Raw genomic sequence first — 16,729 nt, 5'->3', positions numbered from 1 at the left:
ACGCTTCCGCTCCTTTTCCCTTGGGAATTTTTTCCCTTGATCTCCTTGTTCTCTCATTCTCATGTACTTTTCATTCCGTATTCAATTGAAATCTCACTTTCTTCTTCTTTAGACATACCATTACACTCATCAATTGTATCATTACCTGACTGGAGCCAAATGGCCGAGAAATAAGTAGAGATCAAAAAACAAAAACAAATACAAAATCGGAAATGTAGGGTTAATAAAAACGCACCGAGAGCTCCGGACTGCAATTTGCTGATTTACCCATCTAACTTGACCTCGCCTCACAAACCCCTTCTGTGCTCTTCTTCTAAGAACTTGTGCAGTTCAATGATGAAATTCACTGTGGAACTCCCTGCCACAAGACATCTGTGATCTGACCAACCTGTACCGATTCCGTCACCACATGGAGACATGGCTTTTCACCCAAGTATTCCATTAATTTGTAGTGTGTGCTTCTACATCTTGCTAGGCACCTTGAGGCTTAATTCAAAATAGTTTGCACCTCACAGAAATGTAAAAAAGAACAAAATAACGAAATAAAATAAGGAGCCAAACTAACTGTAGACAGAAACAGAAGGTTTAAGAATATTGTACAGAGCCAAGATATACAGACAAACGTGCAGACAAACGTGCAATCCTCGAAAAATGTAAGTAGGAACAAACGGATCGTTAATCCATTATCCTCCATAGATCGCACATCGCATCTCCACTGATATTAATTTTCTCCATCAGGTAACTAGTGGCTTTCAGAGAGACCAGAAATCAACTGAACTCTGTTAAGTGACCTAACGCCTTTGAAGTAGACCAGAAGCCTTGCATTAAGTGCATTGGCATAATGTAGTTTTGAATAAAGAATATATTGTACAGCCAGCTGTTTAATGGGTACATATGGTAAAAGGCATGTAAAAGGTCCCATTCACCTTAAATGAAATCGGCGTACTACATCTGTAAGCCAAATTGCACAGTTATTTAGCTCCTTCTATTCCAAAAAAAGCCAATAGGAGCATTATTTCAGACAGACACAAGACATGTACTTTTCTAATGCTTATAAAAAACTATCAACCACAAATTTATTTTTATTTTTTTGCACCTACAATACGCCTGTTGGAATTGTGTGGATTCAAGAAATGCAAGTCCTTTCATTAGTATGCCCTATCGCTTTGCAGTCGTTTTTCCTACACCCAGAGGTAACGAACAATTCTTCAGTGGCAAGCAAATAAACGATTGAAGCACAGATTGCAGCACACCGGGTTCTACAGATCACAACCTCAAAGAAGCAGTCCTTGGACATTGAGCACTAACACTTATTTTAGGGCCCCTTCAACCATCTATGGCCAGCTTGTGGCGAGACACTACAGCAGGGTTAAACAACCCATAAACATGCAGATGTTTTGCCCTACAACCCCCAGTGGTCGAAGTGAGCGAGAGTGGTCGGGAGCGGTGCTCCTCTACTTCTTTTAATTAGGTTTTAATGTTCCTATACTTTCCTTTAATTTTTTGTAATCAAATAATTGTATTTTTTTTTCCCACAAACATACAAAATTTGTAAGTGACACATTTATTGTTAAACTCTACGTGTCCCCTCCCCCCTCCCCTTGTTCCCTGGGTGTCCGTATTTCAGACATGTCCACAGCATCACTAGCAGTGAAAGGCAAAGTTCCATTGGCATTTGCATGACTCACACTTTCCTCCTAGACTTATGTTCTGGGCTTGGCAGCAGACCAGTCAGTGAATGTCTTCCCATTTCTGCCATATTTTCCTCGCTGTGTCAGGGCATCCCTCTTGCGGTGTAGACCCGATGTTCCATTGCGGCACATATGTCAATGTCTGTGACCCACAACTCGAATCTGGGAGTGGCCTCCGAGCCCCATAGTTGCGGGATGTTCCTTCTGAGCACTGCCGTGGCCGTAGATAGAAATAACTTTTCATATCTCGACAGATGGCTTTCGTCATCTACCCTTGGCAGTCACTGCTTTGGTTCTCTTGATATTGTTTTGCTATGACCCTAGATAGCTCATCGCAACATGCCTGCCACTATTGCTGTATGTGGTCGCATTCCCATATAATGTGGAAGAAGGTGCCCTCTTCGCGTTTACAGCGCAAGCACCGTGGGTCTGGGGCTTTGCCCCACCGGAAGAGAGCTACTCTCGGGTAGTAAGTGCAGTGTACGATCTTAAGCTGCACAAGCCGAAGTCTGGATGAGATTGCAGCTTCCCTGGGGTACATTAACGCCGTAATCCAGTCTTCTGGTTGTATTGCTCCTATATCCTTTTCCTATTTGGCCTTAAGGCTGACTAATTCTTTTGTGGCAAAGGAGGGGATTGCGTTGTACATGGTTGAGGTGACTTTGTGTTTGATCCGTTCCAGGAGCATGTTGCCCTATACTTTCCTTTTAAAAAAGAAACCGTTCCGGAATGGTTTTGTTTTAAAAATAAAAGTGTAGGAAGTTGAAACTTTCACGTTCAGTGCATCGAGCGTTCCCCTAAACAGCAGGAGCATGTGGTTTGTGGTTTGTATTGTGAGTGGGAGGGGGCGTGGCAATGGGGTTTGTGGGGAGCGGTGCAGACCAGTAGGGAACATAGTTCCACTTCTTTTCGTACACTTAGACCACTGACAACCCCCATTAGCCCTTGCCAGCCTAGTCATTGGTGAGAAATCATGGGACCATCTCTGCCCTACAGACATGGACCCAGCCAGTTCCGCCCCCCCCCCCCAAGGCAGCCACCCCGAGCACCCTCCCCGCACCTACCCCTACCTCCCCTAAACACGTGTCTTTAGCAGCAATGCTGGTGTTGGTGATAAATAATGGGTTCCTGTCTGCACTGCAGCCTGAGCATGGAGCCATTCTCCACTAGCAAAATCCCACTTTGGTCCAACATGCTGGACTTGTACTGGATAGGACTGTACTGTATTTGGATCACAGCCGGCAGACATTTTTAATTCAACTTCGATGATTGACTTTTTTACAGTTTTATGAACAGAAAAGTACGGCAGCCAACAAAACTTAGCAACGTAAAAGATACCGTTTCATAATCCAGTCAGATATGTGTGCCCCACCCTAGCCAGTGTCTATAGTGCCCACCTGATCACTGTCCCGCATGGCCATATTTGGATCTGCTGCAGGTTGGTGGCTCCCTCTTACTCCTCCACTTGCCTATTCTCTCTGTGCGAGGGCCTTATGGCAACCGACCTTTTCAGGCCCGACCATGCACAGAAGTGTAGGATGTCTCTGACAGAAGCAATATTCAACAATACCAATACCGGCCGGACAAATAACTGCCCCCTCCTCCCAGTCTCCCTCTGCCTACACCAACTGTACTGCAGTACTGTATAAAATGCAAAGCAACATTCTGGCACCCTCCTGTTGTAAAGCATTCCACTGTTCTTAAGCTAGGTTTGCAATATAAGCAATACAATAAATATATAAAGGGGCTATGTTCTTGGGGACACAATCTGTAGGGTAAGTGGGGTTAGCAATGCCAGCTGCTTGGCAGTAAATGCAGGGTTGACATGGAAGCAGGGCAGATGACGGCGCGCCACTATCAACGCTTTAGTAGCCCGATACTGCTCCTTCTTGTGCAGTGCCAACCACATAATATTTTCGGCATAATGTATGCCACTAATAACATGAACACACATCTATTACTTAATTTGTTGGCATACAACCATGACAATACAGATCACGTACCTGTTGTTTTTGTTCCTCAGTAGCTACCGTGTCCCACCACAATCGGAAAAACTCTTGCTCCACTGCGATAAATTTGCGCTGCTTTCCTTTGGTAAGTTCTTCCACAACAGACGTGTAAACATTGGCTGCGTAGGCGACCATGCTTTCCTATACATACAAGAAAGATAGGAAACTTTGATATGGTCCAGAAATAATTATTGTAGAGACAACATTCTGCAGCAGCACAGCTCAGTTAGTAGACACTAACTATACTTGCGTGACTTCAAATATTGTATTATGTGTTGCACTCCAAATTATTATTTTAACAATTTTAAATCAGCAAAAACCTAGCCCCCAAAGGGTAGCTGAGTACCACACAATATACCTCAAACAAATACACAGTCTAAACCTTATGTAGCAGCACATAGGTTGCGCATCAGTTTACTGTCTAAAAAGGACCAATTATTTATATCAAAGACATCAAACATATATTCACCTTACCAGTCCAAGTCTGTTGTTGGGGTGGGGGGACCATTAGCCTCTTACAAATACGCTTATCTCTCCACGGCGATGGGGAGCGTAATGCTGCAGCCAAAGAGGCACTTCCAAGTTGCTTTAGGCCGGTGGCAAATTCTACTCTCATCACTGTATCAGTAGGTGCAAGGGCTGGCTATTCTTGTTCAGGTTGGATAGACTCCCAGCACCTTTTTTATGCAGCGACAAACTCAGCTGCGTTTTTCTGTACAGTCGTGTGTTCAGTCACCCCTCTACCGTGCAATGGCAGCCCATGATTCCTAATGCGAGATCCTGGGCATGTTGCCTGGATCCATATTTAGAAAGATCCTCAAAAATGATTGTTACATGACGATAACCATCTCTGTAGTAGTCTCAGTCGGGCCATAAATTGGTCTTTTGAGGAATTTTGCAAAATCAGATTTCATATTCTGTGTTATGCTGGTGCAGCACCCACTGGATGGTAGCTCTCATAGTTCATATGTAGATCATTAGAATTCCTGGAGTATCTGGCACCCAATGCATTTGCAGAGTTGTCTGAGGGGACTTTGCAGGTTAACTTTTTCTTGCTTATAAAGACTTGGTCTGTAGTATACCTGCAAAACCCAATCAGATGGAATGGCACAAGGGTTGCCCTGTGCCAATGATCTTTGCAGCTGTGCTGGCACTGTTCGTTTGCCGCTAGCTGGCACAGGCTTCAAGACAGGACTAGGTGATATCCGATCCGCCTCCTTCTTAAATGGTTTATTATTCATTACTGCATCACATCATTTTCTGTGTATGTTGAGGCTTTAGCCCCGTTAGTGCCTCGGTTCTAAAACCTTGGAATGTGTTGCAAGGACAAGAAGCAGACAATATTGCCTCTTTGTTGATCTTAGTTACAGAAACACATGGAAATTCCCGTTTGGGTTTTCAAAATCACACTCTGAAGTGCTGTCCTCCCGTTTACGCGGGTTCTTCAATCGTGCAAGGGATTGTTTGTAGGGTTTTGGTAGATATTGTAAAGGATTTTCTATAGGCTTCTGTTCTGTGGTTTCATTTTCCATTGGGAGATTGTTCAGAATGCTCGGATCCGACTGCCTGCATGCTTTACATATTTTTAGGCATGGTCACGTAAAAAGTGTGCTCGTTTTGTAAGGATGTTTACGGTTCTATGGAAAGAGGTGTACGCTAGTTGCTCCTGCGCCACAGTAGGTTTGCAGGCATTTCCATCGGTGGGCCTCTTCCCCTGCACTGATGCCGCGCTTCGAAGGGTCGTGCAGCCTCCCCTTCATCCCCGCCTCCATCTCGCTCTATCGCAACAAAGGGGCGTCTCCCCTTCACACCTCCCACCTGTAAAAATGTTGTCACACCTCTCTTGCGTGCACACTCCAATCCCTAATGCAGTGGTAGTCAAACTGTGCAGATATCCCCGTAGCAGGGCCCAGAGAATGTCGGAGGTAGGTGTGAACACCTTACAAAAAGGGAGGATGAGGACTACTGTTAATAGGAAATATAAGCAGATATGTTATGTTATTTTTTTGATTGATTGATATTTTATTTCTATCACGCTCGTACACAAGTGTTTCAGAGCGCGGCAAGGGAGGGGAACAGGGGAGAACAAAACAGCGATCTTACTAGGCCCAGTAACATTGAGAACTAGGCCCAGTAACATTGAGAACGCGCAAGTGTATGGGGGAGGGGAAAAGTGCATGGACGGGGGGAGAAGTGGAAAGTGCGAGGCAGAGGAGAAACAGATAAATAACAATAAATAAATAATAAAAGGCAACAAACAGTGGTAATGCAGCCAGCAATTTGCAAGTGCTAGGTTTAAGGCAGCAGACAGGGTAGGTCTGATAAGTGCAGGAAGAAAAAGGGGGGGGGCTGTATGGGTACAGATACAGACCCCAGTGCAAGGGGTGGCCCGGAGGCAGTGCGGGAGGGTGGCAGGGTGAGCAGGTACCTGGGCCCGAAGGACAGAGGGTGACCAGGTGTACGGTGCCAAGAGAGAACAGATCAGCAGAGGAGAGGGGGAGTGAAGGCAGAAGAAAAGAGGAAGGTCTTGAGGTGCTTCCAGAACCGGAGATGGTTCTCCTCAAGTTTTAGAGTGGCAGGGAGGCTGTTCCAGAGGGAGGCCCCAGCCGAAGACAGAGATCTACCCCAAGCTCGTTACTTTGAAACAAAGACTGACCCTGAGGGAGTTGGAGGTAGAGCTCGAGAGGGGAGGTATTTGCGGAGGGATAGCTGAAGGTATTCTGGACCCAGGCCCCAGAAAGCCTTGTGGACAATGCAGAGGGTTTTGAATTTAATCCTTGCATCCACTGGGAGCCAGTGGAGAGATTTCAGAGCTGGAGAGATACGATCCCAGGGCTTGAGGCCAAGGACAAGTCTTGCAGTCCTGTTCTGGATTAGTTGCAGAGGGCGGAGAGTAGAGGCAGGTAGATTTAGAAAGAGGCTGTTACAATAGTCCAAGTTAGAGGGAACCAGAGCTTGGGATACCATGAGCTTCTGGGGGAAGGAGAGAAAAGGCAGAGTACCTCCGAGGAGGTGCAGTCGGAAATTTGACTTTTTAGAGACCTCAGAGATGTGGGCGGAGAAGGAAAGGGTGGAGTCAAAGATGACCCCGAGGTTCTTAGCCTCGCAGGTGGGGGTAGGAGGAGGGCCAAGGGAGGCCGGCCAGAGAGTGAGGGGAAAGGATGGTGAAGGTGTGCCGATGAGGAGGATCTCCATCTTGCTGGCATTCAGACAAAGATCATTGGCGGCACACCAATCTTGAATGGCAGTTAGGCAATCAGAGATGGGAGAGGAGGTGGCAGAGGGCAGCCTGAAAATGAGTTGAGTGTCGTCAGCGTAGCACTGGAAATTTGAGCAGAAAGTGGCAATGCAGTGGGCGAGAGTTTCCAATTATTGGTTGAAAAGCCAGGGCGAGAGGTTAGACCCCTGGTGAACACCACAGGTAGAGAGGAAGATAGATGAAAGGAAGGACCCAAGTTGGACCTGGGTGGATCGATCTGAGAGGAAAGAGGTCAGCCAGGCCAGAGCCTTATCAGTGATACCCAGGTTTTCACAGACACGTTTGAGCAGGATGGTATGGTTGACCGTGTCGAAGGCAGAAGAGAGATCGAGGAGGATGAGGACAGAGGGAATGTTAGAGTCAAGGTTGGAGAGCAGATCTTCATGGATGTTCAGGAGAGCAGTTTCTGTGCTTCTGGCAGCTCTGAAGCCAGACTGGTGGTCATGGAGACAGCCAACAGAATTGGAATGAAGGTTAAGCTGTGAGATGGCCAACTTTTCCAGGAGTTTGCCAAGAAAGGGAGTAATGGTAATTGGGCGATAGTTAGCTGGACAAGAAGGATCAGCTATGGGTTTGTTGAGAAGAGGATGCACAAAGGAGTGCTTCGGAAGGGGGGGGGGAAGATCCTGAGGCAAAGGAGTGGTTGCAAAAATCAGCAAGGGCCGGAGCGAGGGTGTCAATGTGGTCCTTGATGGTTTTAGAGGAACAGGGATGAACCTGTTTTGACAAGGCTTTCATAGATCGGACATTGTCTAGCGACCTCGTCAGGGGTGAAAAGAGGAAAGGACGAGAAGGATGGTGGGAGGGTGGCTGAAGGAGGGTAGCAAGCACAGATGGAGAGGGGAAGACGTGGGGTGTGGGTGGAGAGGGTGGACAGGATGTCCTGGGTTTTTGAAATGAAGTGAGAGGCAATGGCATTGCAAAGAGCCTGCGAGGCAACAGGAGGGGTAGAGACTGCAGCAGGGTTGGACAGCTCCTTGCAGATTTTAAAGAGTTCGGCCGAGTTGTTAGATGCCGCAGAGACACGACCTTGAATGTGGACTCTCTTCTTGGTGAGTCGGTATTGCCTTTGTAGCAGGAGACAGGCCAGTTTGTCAGAGGATGAACAGGAAGTCCTCCATTTCGTCTCAGCTGCCCTACACGTTTAAGTGTAGCTAGGTCAGAGTCATACCAGGAATTGCATTTGGCTTTGGACTTCAAACGGATCCTCATGACAGGGGCAAGAGCATCAAGCGTATCAGAAATTGAAGAGTAGAGCAGAGACAGGGCAGTGTTAGGATGTGAGACAGCCAAAGGTGGAGGGGGGCTGAGGGGAGTGGCGGCAAAAGCCTTACCTGACACACGCTTCATGGGCCGGATGTCCGAGAAGGTAGGTGGCAGTGTTGGGGTAGGCTTGGCTTGGGAGAAAAGAGGGAGAGATGAGATGAGAGGAGCAAGTGATCGCTCCAGGAGAGAGGAGTGGTCAGAGGGATGGAGAGGGGAAGGTCAGAGGAGATCAAGACATCGAGTGTGTGCCCTGCAGAGTGAGTCGGGCCAGAGGGGAGGATGGACAGGGAGAGGGAGACGCAGAGGTCACGGAAGAGTACAGAGGAGGAGCAAGGAGAGTCTAAATGTATATTTAGGTCACCGAGGAGGAGGAGTTGAGTGGTAGAGGCCAGGAGGGAGGAGGAGAGGTCTGCCCACTCACAGAGAAATGAGGTGATTTGACCAGGAGGCCGGTAGATGGTAACCACAGTAAGAGAATGGGTAGGCGAGAGAGAAAGCCTTCAGACAAGGCATTCAAAAGAGGAGCAGGTCTGAGTGGGAATGATAGAGGCAGGAATCCACTCAGGAAAGATCAGGGCTACCCCCCCCACCGGACCGGGAGGATCTGGGTGCTGAGAGGATCTTGTAGCTATCAGGGAGGAGAGTGTCAAAGCTTGTGACAGAGCTGGCCGTGAACCATGTCTCAGTATGACCAAGGACATCAAGGTCTAGTTCTTCAAGGAGCTGGCAGATTTCAGAGGAGTGTTTGACGGCAGAGCGAGAGTTGAGAGTGGCAATATGAAGAAGATTGCCAGCCTGAAAGACCTTCCGGGGAGGGGTAAAGATCAGAGGTACGCCCTGCAGAGGAGAAAGAGCCCTAGGAGGGGCAGAGGAGGAGAGAGAGGGCAAGGTAGCCAAGTGGGGGAAGAGGAGGGGACAGTAGGAGATGTGAGGAAATTGATGAGGCGAGGGAAGCGCCTATCAAAGAGGAGGGGACTGGCCTGAGGGCCTTGGACCATGACAGTGCCATTTAGGTACACATTAATGATGACTTTAGAGAAGTCGAAGGAAGCCATGAGAACTTCCCAGCGAGTGCCACCATTAATGGGAGAGGAGGAGATAGGGCAGAGAACAGAAACCACATAAGGAGTCCATAGATCTGGCGAAGGAACGACAAAGAGGATGTCGGTAAGGGTCTGTCTGGCGGAAGCATTGGAGTAGGTGTCGGCGATAGGAAGACCAGGGTTAGAGGCCAAGATATCCTTTTTGAACGTCTTCCTACCAGACTTAGTGAGAAGGGAAGGATAGTCAATGGAGAAGCAGTTGGAAAAGATAGGAGAAACAGAAAGCGCCATTGGGGTGGAAGTGGGAAGAGGATGGAGATACTGGGGGGGCTGAGGCAGGTAGGTGTGGGACAAAAGTGTGGTGAGGTCACTGGGCTGGCAAGTTACAGAGAAGAAACAGTATACAAGCAAAATACAGAGAATTTCGCAATGGGCAGCAAGATTTGACTTTTTAGAGCAAAGCAAAAACAGCAAGATTTGACTTTTTAGAGTAAAGCAAAAACAGCACAAAGCAAAAACAGCAAGATATGACTTTTTAGAGCAAAGCAAAAACAGCAAGATTTGACTTTTTAGAGCAAAGCAAAAACAGCAAGATTTGACTTTTTCAATCTTGGAATTGGATGTTAGCAAAGGGTTTTAGGAAGCACTGCGCAGCAGGATGACAACATTGGAGTAACAAGCAGAAAGAACAGTGATAGTCAAAGGCAGTAGGAGTGAGTCCATAAGGAGGGAACTAACCCATAGTTTGGCATTTGTATAGCGCCTTTCACCATTGTTATGATTCCAAAGTGCTGGGGGTTGAACGCCCTCGTGGACAAAGTTATATGGCATTTTGGGGTTGGATGGGACCAGAATCTGGCATTGAGGTATATATACACATGTACATACTTACAATTTAGACTCTGTAACCTAAATACGGGGTTTAGTGGGTCTTGTCATTCAACACAACTGCCATTTTTAAAAGTTCTATGTCTTTTAAAATATTTTGTTTCTATTGTAATTTTCGTACATCAAGAAACATCAACATTGGGAATAAGACATTAAAACAGGAAAAATCAATACTTTTTTTAAACCCTCCCCCAAAAATCACTCCCTGGATATCTGGATAATTCCTTCACCCTTACAACATGATCTCATCCTTTGGAGTGTCACACCACTTCTACGCTGACGACACCCTGCTCATTCTATCCTTCTTGTCCTTTTCCTTGGACATTCATCAGACTCTCATCCTGCTTCACCACCATTAACTCCAGTATGACCTCTCACTTCCTCACTCTAAATGCCAAAAAAACTGGAGGTCCCATGCTTTCCCGCAAACACTCATCTTGCAATCTCCTCCCTCTTACATCTCTTTTCTTCCCTCCTGTCTCTCAATCTTTCCCTCTGCCTGCAATCTTGGCATTTACTTGGATTCTAATCTCTCCTTTGACCACCACATCTCCCTTACATACCGTGCCTGTCGATTTCATCTCTACAACATTCACAAAGTCCACCCTTTTCTCACTTTCCGCGCTACAAAACTCCTCATCTCCTCACTTGTCTTCTCCCGACTATTCTATTGTTCTTTTCTTTGGTCTTCCCCACTCACGCCTTGCTCCTCTAGCCATCTATCATTCTTCAATTCGCTGAATCTGTCTTCTCTCCTACCATGACCCAATTTCTCCTTCCCAGGCCTCTCTTGGCCGGTTGCCCTTCTATTCTTAACTTAAATACAACTTTCTCGGTCTTACGTTCAAATGTCTCTATGGCCTTGCTCCTGACTACCTTGAATCGCTCCTTTCTTTTTACTCTCCATCTCGCTCCGTACGCTCTACTAATCTTTTTAGACTCAATGTCCCATATCCCCCTTGTGCCCAATCCTGTTTTCGCTTGTTTCAGCTCCTAGCCCCTCTTCACTGGACCATGCTTCCCCTGTCTCTTCGCCCCATTACTTCCTATTCTCTGTTCCTATCATCTGTAAAAACCCACCTGCTACAGTCCTCTAACTGATTTAATCTGCTTCTGAACACTGATTAATTTACTCTTATGAACGCTAATTGATTGTTACTATTTATGAACACAGTTTGAAAGTTACTGTTTATGAATGCTGATTTGCATTCTGATTCATTATATTGTTGACTGTCCTATGTAAAGCACTTTGGAAAAAGGGGCTATATAAAACACAAATACAAATACATCTACCTAGAGTCTTTGGCCACCTCGTGAGAGCCGTTTCTCTTCTTGGGATAGTGTCTGATTGGGGGTCGTCACTTGGGGGAGAGATTCACCACTCCCCAATGTGAACCTCTCCGTAGAGTGATTCCCATATCATCCGCTTAAGCACATCCCTTTCCCTAGTTTTTCAAGTATCTTGCCATAAATTCACCCCATATCAACTCATGTGGCACTGAATTCCCATGAAGCACTGCCGTTATTCTTTCCATTACACATATGTTCAGAGCAACATTGATCCATTCTTTCTTGCCGGGAGTTTTGGCACTTTTCCATTTTGTGACCAGGAAAACCCGCGCTGCAAGCAGCAGGGGCGCTGCCACCCCAGTCAACCTTCTTAGCTCTCCCTCTACTTCCTCCATCCCGAAAAATATCCGAAACAGTGTTTTGATACAGTGAATACCCTCTAGGTCTTTAACCCACCCCAGCACTTCGTCCCAGAACACTTGAATTTGAGGGCATCCGCACCCCATATCCCAATAATCGGCCCTTTCCCCACACAAGCGCCAGCACATGGGACTCGCGGACTGAAACATCCTCGAGAGCCAGACTGGGTCACATTGCCATCTATGAAATAGCTTTACGGCGTGTAGTTTGTACTGAATAGAGATCGAGATTCATGAGGCCCCCTTACACAGTTTCAACCAGAGCCCGATTCCATTTCCCTATCCATATCTCTTTCCTATCTCCATCTCAGGTTCTCTGTGGACCCCTTCCCTGCAATCAGCAGAGCACTATACATAGCAGAAATCAATTCCCTTCTTTTATCTAGGAGAATTTCTAGGAGACTTTCAAAAGGGTTAAGGTCTCTCTGTATCCCCTCTCCCCATTTTTCGCTCGTGAGCACTCCCTTCAGCTAAGAGTATGAGAGGACTGAAAGAGCGCCTATGCCGAGTTCCCCCTCCAGGTCCATAATCGTTATGAAGGAGCCTGCCTTCCACAGTTGTCCCAGCCTCTCCAGGCCCCCCTCAAATCATGCTTGGAATCTCTCTGGGTTCGGGATTGCGTCCCGAACTCCAGGAGCCCAAAGGTAACTCGGGGGAGATGGCCATGTCGTTTCTCCTTGCATATCCGCCTTCTCCCGCCAGATCTCCCAAATGGTCCCCAGGATTGGGTGGTCCCTGATTTTACGCAGTAGCTTACCTCTTGGCACCCACAGCCACTCTGCTACTCTGGCGGGAGATAAATTACGGTTTTACAACTCCACCCAATGGAATTCCTTGTGCATCCTAACATGGGGTATGAGGACCCTTAGCTGTACAGCCTTGTAATACAGTTTCAAATTCGGAAGTCCTACCCCCCGCCACTTTCTTTTGGGAAAAGTGAGAACCTCATCTGCAACTCTTGCTTTCTTCCCTTGCCACAAAAACTTAAGCATCTTCCCTTTCTTCTCTCGAAAAAAGGACTCAGCAACCCGGATTGGAAGCATCTGAAATGCATATAAGAATATTGGCAGGCAAACCATCTTCAGGGCATTAAGACGCCCGAGCCAAGATATCGTCAGTTTACCCCCATCTTTCAAGGTCAGCACAAAATCCGGAAATGAGTGAGGGGAAATTGGCTTCAAATAAGGTTCCCACCTCCCTTGTGAGATTAATCCCCAGGTATCTCAATGTGTCCCAATTAACCGTTAGTCCCAGTGGGGCAAATTCATGCCTGTCTTCATCCCCATCTTCCTTCAACGGAAACGGGACCAACTTGTCCCTGTTAATCTTAAAACCAATTAGCTCTCTATATTGTTCAACCAAAAGGATTACACTTGGTAGCGAGGTTGGGGGGGGTTCCTAATATGCAACAGCATGGCATCTGCATATAAAGCCACTTTGTATTCTACCCCTCCTATCTGGAGTCCTCCTACTCGGTGGTCCCCCTCTAATTCTTTGAGCTAGGGGCTCCTCCAGGGAGACCGCAAATAAGATCTCAGAGAGGGGGCAGTCCTGTCTTGTAACCCTGCTTAGGGCAAACCAGCAGGGAATAACCGCCATAGATGCCGTGGGGGGGAGCGAGAGGAGCGTACACCACCATTATACCCCTCCTGAACCTAGACCCAAACCCACCTTGCACAGAACCTCAAGAAAGCCCTACTCCACCCTATCAAATACTTTCTCAGCATCCTCCAAGTTAAGGGTGGGATCCCCCGCCATCTCCTGCGTCTCATGATTCAGATGCAAGGTTTTCCTCATCATGACCGCTCCCTGTCGACCCGTTATAAATCGCACTTGATCCGAGCGTATCAGGTGGGGCATGTATGTTTGAAATCTCGCTGTCAGTAGCCTTGTGTAAATCTTGGTGTCGATATTCAGGAGGGAGATGGGGTGGTAAGACCGACATCTTCTGGGGTCCCTACCTTCCTTATGAATCACCATTATTAGTGCACGGGAAAAGGATTCCGGGGCTTCATCCGTCTCCAGAATATCATTAAAGAGTTCCACCATAAAGGGGATGGGGAGGATAAAAGACCTATAAAAGCCAGCCAGGAACCCATTCTCCCTTGGGGTTTTACCCAAAAGGTAGTCTCACCACCGTCCTCTTAAATTTCTTCTGCCGTGATTGGGGCTGCGTTTCGGAAAATAGGCCAATATGTCTCCCCTCCCTAGACTAGGCTCCGATTTGCATAGGTTTTCAGAAAATGCTGCAAATGCTTCCTGAATCCCTTCCGTCCCCGGGTACTGTGTCCCATCTGCCACTTCTATGGTCGCCACTCATCTCTCGGACCGCTGTCCCCTCAACTTGGCGGCCAGTAGTGCATCTGCTTTGTCTCCCTTTTCATAGAACCTTTGTTTCAGGCTGTAATTTCCTGACTATTCGACCTTCTTCAAGGAGTCTAAGCTAGTCCCTTTTCCTCCTTGAATCCAAAAGTTTGTCCTCCCTCTCTTCCATGGTGTCCCCCGCCCTATCATCGAGGTGGACAATCTCCTCTCTCAGTCTGTTGTCAATTAACATCTGCTCCCTTTTCTTCCTTGCCCCCTCCCTAATCAGGATCCCCCTCCACGTCGCCTTCCCTGCCTTCCACACCGTCCTCCTTGAGACCTCTCTCTCCTGTTATTTTAAGATATTCCCCGGTTTCAACAGTCATTTCCGCACGGAACACCGGGTCCTTCCACAAGGACTTGTTACACCTTCACTTGGACCCCCCTATGTACCAGGCAGAGCCTGTTCAGTTCCACTGTTACCATATCATGATCTGACCATGTGATTGGGGAGATCTCAGAGCCCAGCGTCTCCTGACACAACCCCCTTGAGATATACAAATAATTATTTGGGTGAAGGTGCCGTGTGGTGCTGAGTAAAATGTATACCCTTTTTCCTTCAGTTGCCAATGCCGCCATTCATCCCTCAGCTCGTAACTCATAATTTCCAGGACCTCCGCAAACCCCCTCTTGGGCTGGTTTTGTGTCCCTGTATCTCCTACTTGTCTATCCAATAATATCTGGTCACATGTTAAAGTCACCTCCCATTATTATGTGACCTGAAGCCTCCAACATCAATTTTGGGAAAGTTTTCAACAAAAACCTTAGCTTACCCGGATTGGGGCAGTAAACAGTGTCAAACGTAAAACGCACCTTTTGTACAGTACTAACAACCTGCCGTCTTCATCTGCCCATACCTTAGTCACCTCCATTCTAAGCCCCTTCCCAATGAGAATTCCCACCCCTGCTTTCCTCGGGAGCCCAGAGCCCCAGTATTCCTGCCCCAAGCCACCGCCCGGGATCCTCTGTGCCTCCCCTCTGGCGTATTTAGTCTCCTGGGGGAACATTACATCAAGGCCCACTCTGCAGAACTCCCTAGCCACTAGCAACCTTTTCGTGGAGGAGTTCAACCCCTTGACATTCAATGTTCCCATACTAAGATGTCCACCCCCCTGGGTTCCTACATTTACTGCCATAGTATTATCCCACTGCCCTTACCTCTTCTTCCCTCCCTGGGAGGCCAAGCCCAGAACTCCACTTCCCAACAATCGAAAAAACAACTTTGAGAAGACCCTTATCCTAACCCCTACCCCCACCACACTCAAGGCGCCCGACGCCTCCCGGTTGTCATCACAGGGCTGGAGTTGGACCACCAGCGGGGACAGATTCCCTCCCGGTCCGGCACTTACCCTTCCTCATTGTCATTGAGCCCCCACTGCAGTCTGAATCGCATCCTCCAAGTCTACCCGTGGCCCCTCTGGGTCCCACAAAAGCCTCTCCACCACACTACACGCACATAATCCAACAGGAATACACCCATTTGCCACCATACAACCCATTTAAAACCACATCCTTTCACATTATCCACACTACTGTATTCCTGGTGTGATTCAAGTGTCCACCACGGGCGATGCATTCAGCTTCCTGTACTTCCTGGATCCCTGGATACGTCTCCTTCTAGGCCCTTTGATGTGCCATGGTCTATCGTCATCCGACCTTTCACCCTGGTTCTTCTCGCCATCAGATTCACCCAGCAATTCACTCATATCTCTACGAATGTCTTCTGTCATCAGCCTATGTTTGTGCCCATCAAGTTTGAATGTGAGGGAGAATGGGATTCCCCATCTGTACCGCACGCCCTTCTCCTTGAGCCACTTCGTCAGGGGCACACACATCCTTCTCCGTGCCAAGGTCAATGAGAATGGATCTTGAAAAATTGTCACGCTGGGCGTGCCATAGATGATCAGGCCTTTCTGTTTCGCTTTCTCTAGTATTTTCATTTTGTCCACGTAATTATGAAAATGGGCCATAACTGACTTGGTGCTCCCAGTAACCCCTCCCACCCGGTGTATCCGCTCGATCTTAGCCTCATCAATGGTGTCATCTTCAAAGGCCAACTTCGTGAAGTGTTCTTTTCAAGTCTTGCTCCGACTCCCCCTCCCTATCCGGGATTCCGAAGAGCCTAAGGTTGCTTCGCCTTTCGCGGTTTTCCAAATCATCCATCTTCATTCCAAACTCCTCGTCCCAGCGTTCCATTTCTGACATCCACATGTCCATTCGTGTCTCTAAAGTATCCAGGGAGGTTTGATTGTGTTCGACTTCCTCCATCCGCTCCTCCTTTTTATCTATCCTATGGATAATCTTGTCAACCCCGCTTCCAATATCTGCCCTCATGTTCCTTATTTCTTCCATCAAGGACGCAATGTCATTTTTGGTTGCTGCAGATTCCTCCGAACTAGAAGCCATGTTGCCCTGCCCCCCACCCCTACCCCCCCCCCCCACCCCCGAGTACCTGGCCTGGGGCGGCTTGGTGTATATTTGTATGTAGCCAACTTCTGCT

The 16,729-nt window shown here is 47.6% G+C and overlaps 1 protein-coding gene across 2 annotated transcripts in view; it reads right to left on the bottom strand.

The window, feature by feature from the left end:
* Positions 1–16,729, bottom strand: part of MAN2B2 (mannosidase alpha class 2B member 2) — a 777,500-nt gene that overhangs the window by 689,130 nt on the left and 71,641 nt on the right. For both annotated transcript variants that reach the window (XM_069631990.1, XM_069631991.1), the window contains exon 2: positions 3,695–3,841. In XM_069631990.1, coding sequence (XP_069488091.1) covers positions 3,695–3,841 — 147 coding nt within the window. The remainder of the gene's footprint in view (positions 1–3,694; positions 3,842–16,729) is intronic.

The sequence above is a fragment of the Ambystoma mexicanum genome, chromosome 6q (assembly GCF_040938575.1).
Source record: "Ambystoma mexicanum isolate Mex_15411 chromosome 6q, UKY_AmexF1_1, whole genome shotgun sequence".
NCBI classification, from domain to species: Eukaryota; Metazoa; Chordata; class Amphibia; order Caudata; family Ambystomatidae; genus Ambystoma; species Ambystoma mexicanum.
Note: the sequence above shows the minus strand (reverse complement) of the source record. Positions and strands in the feature narration are given on the sequence as shown.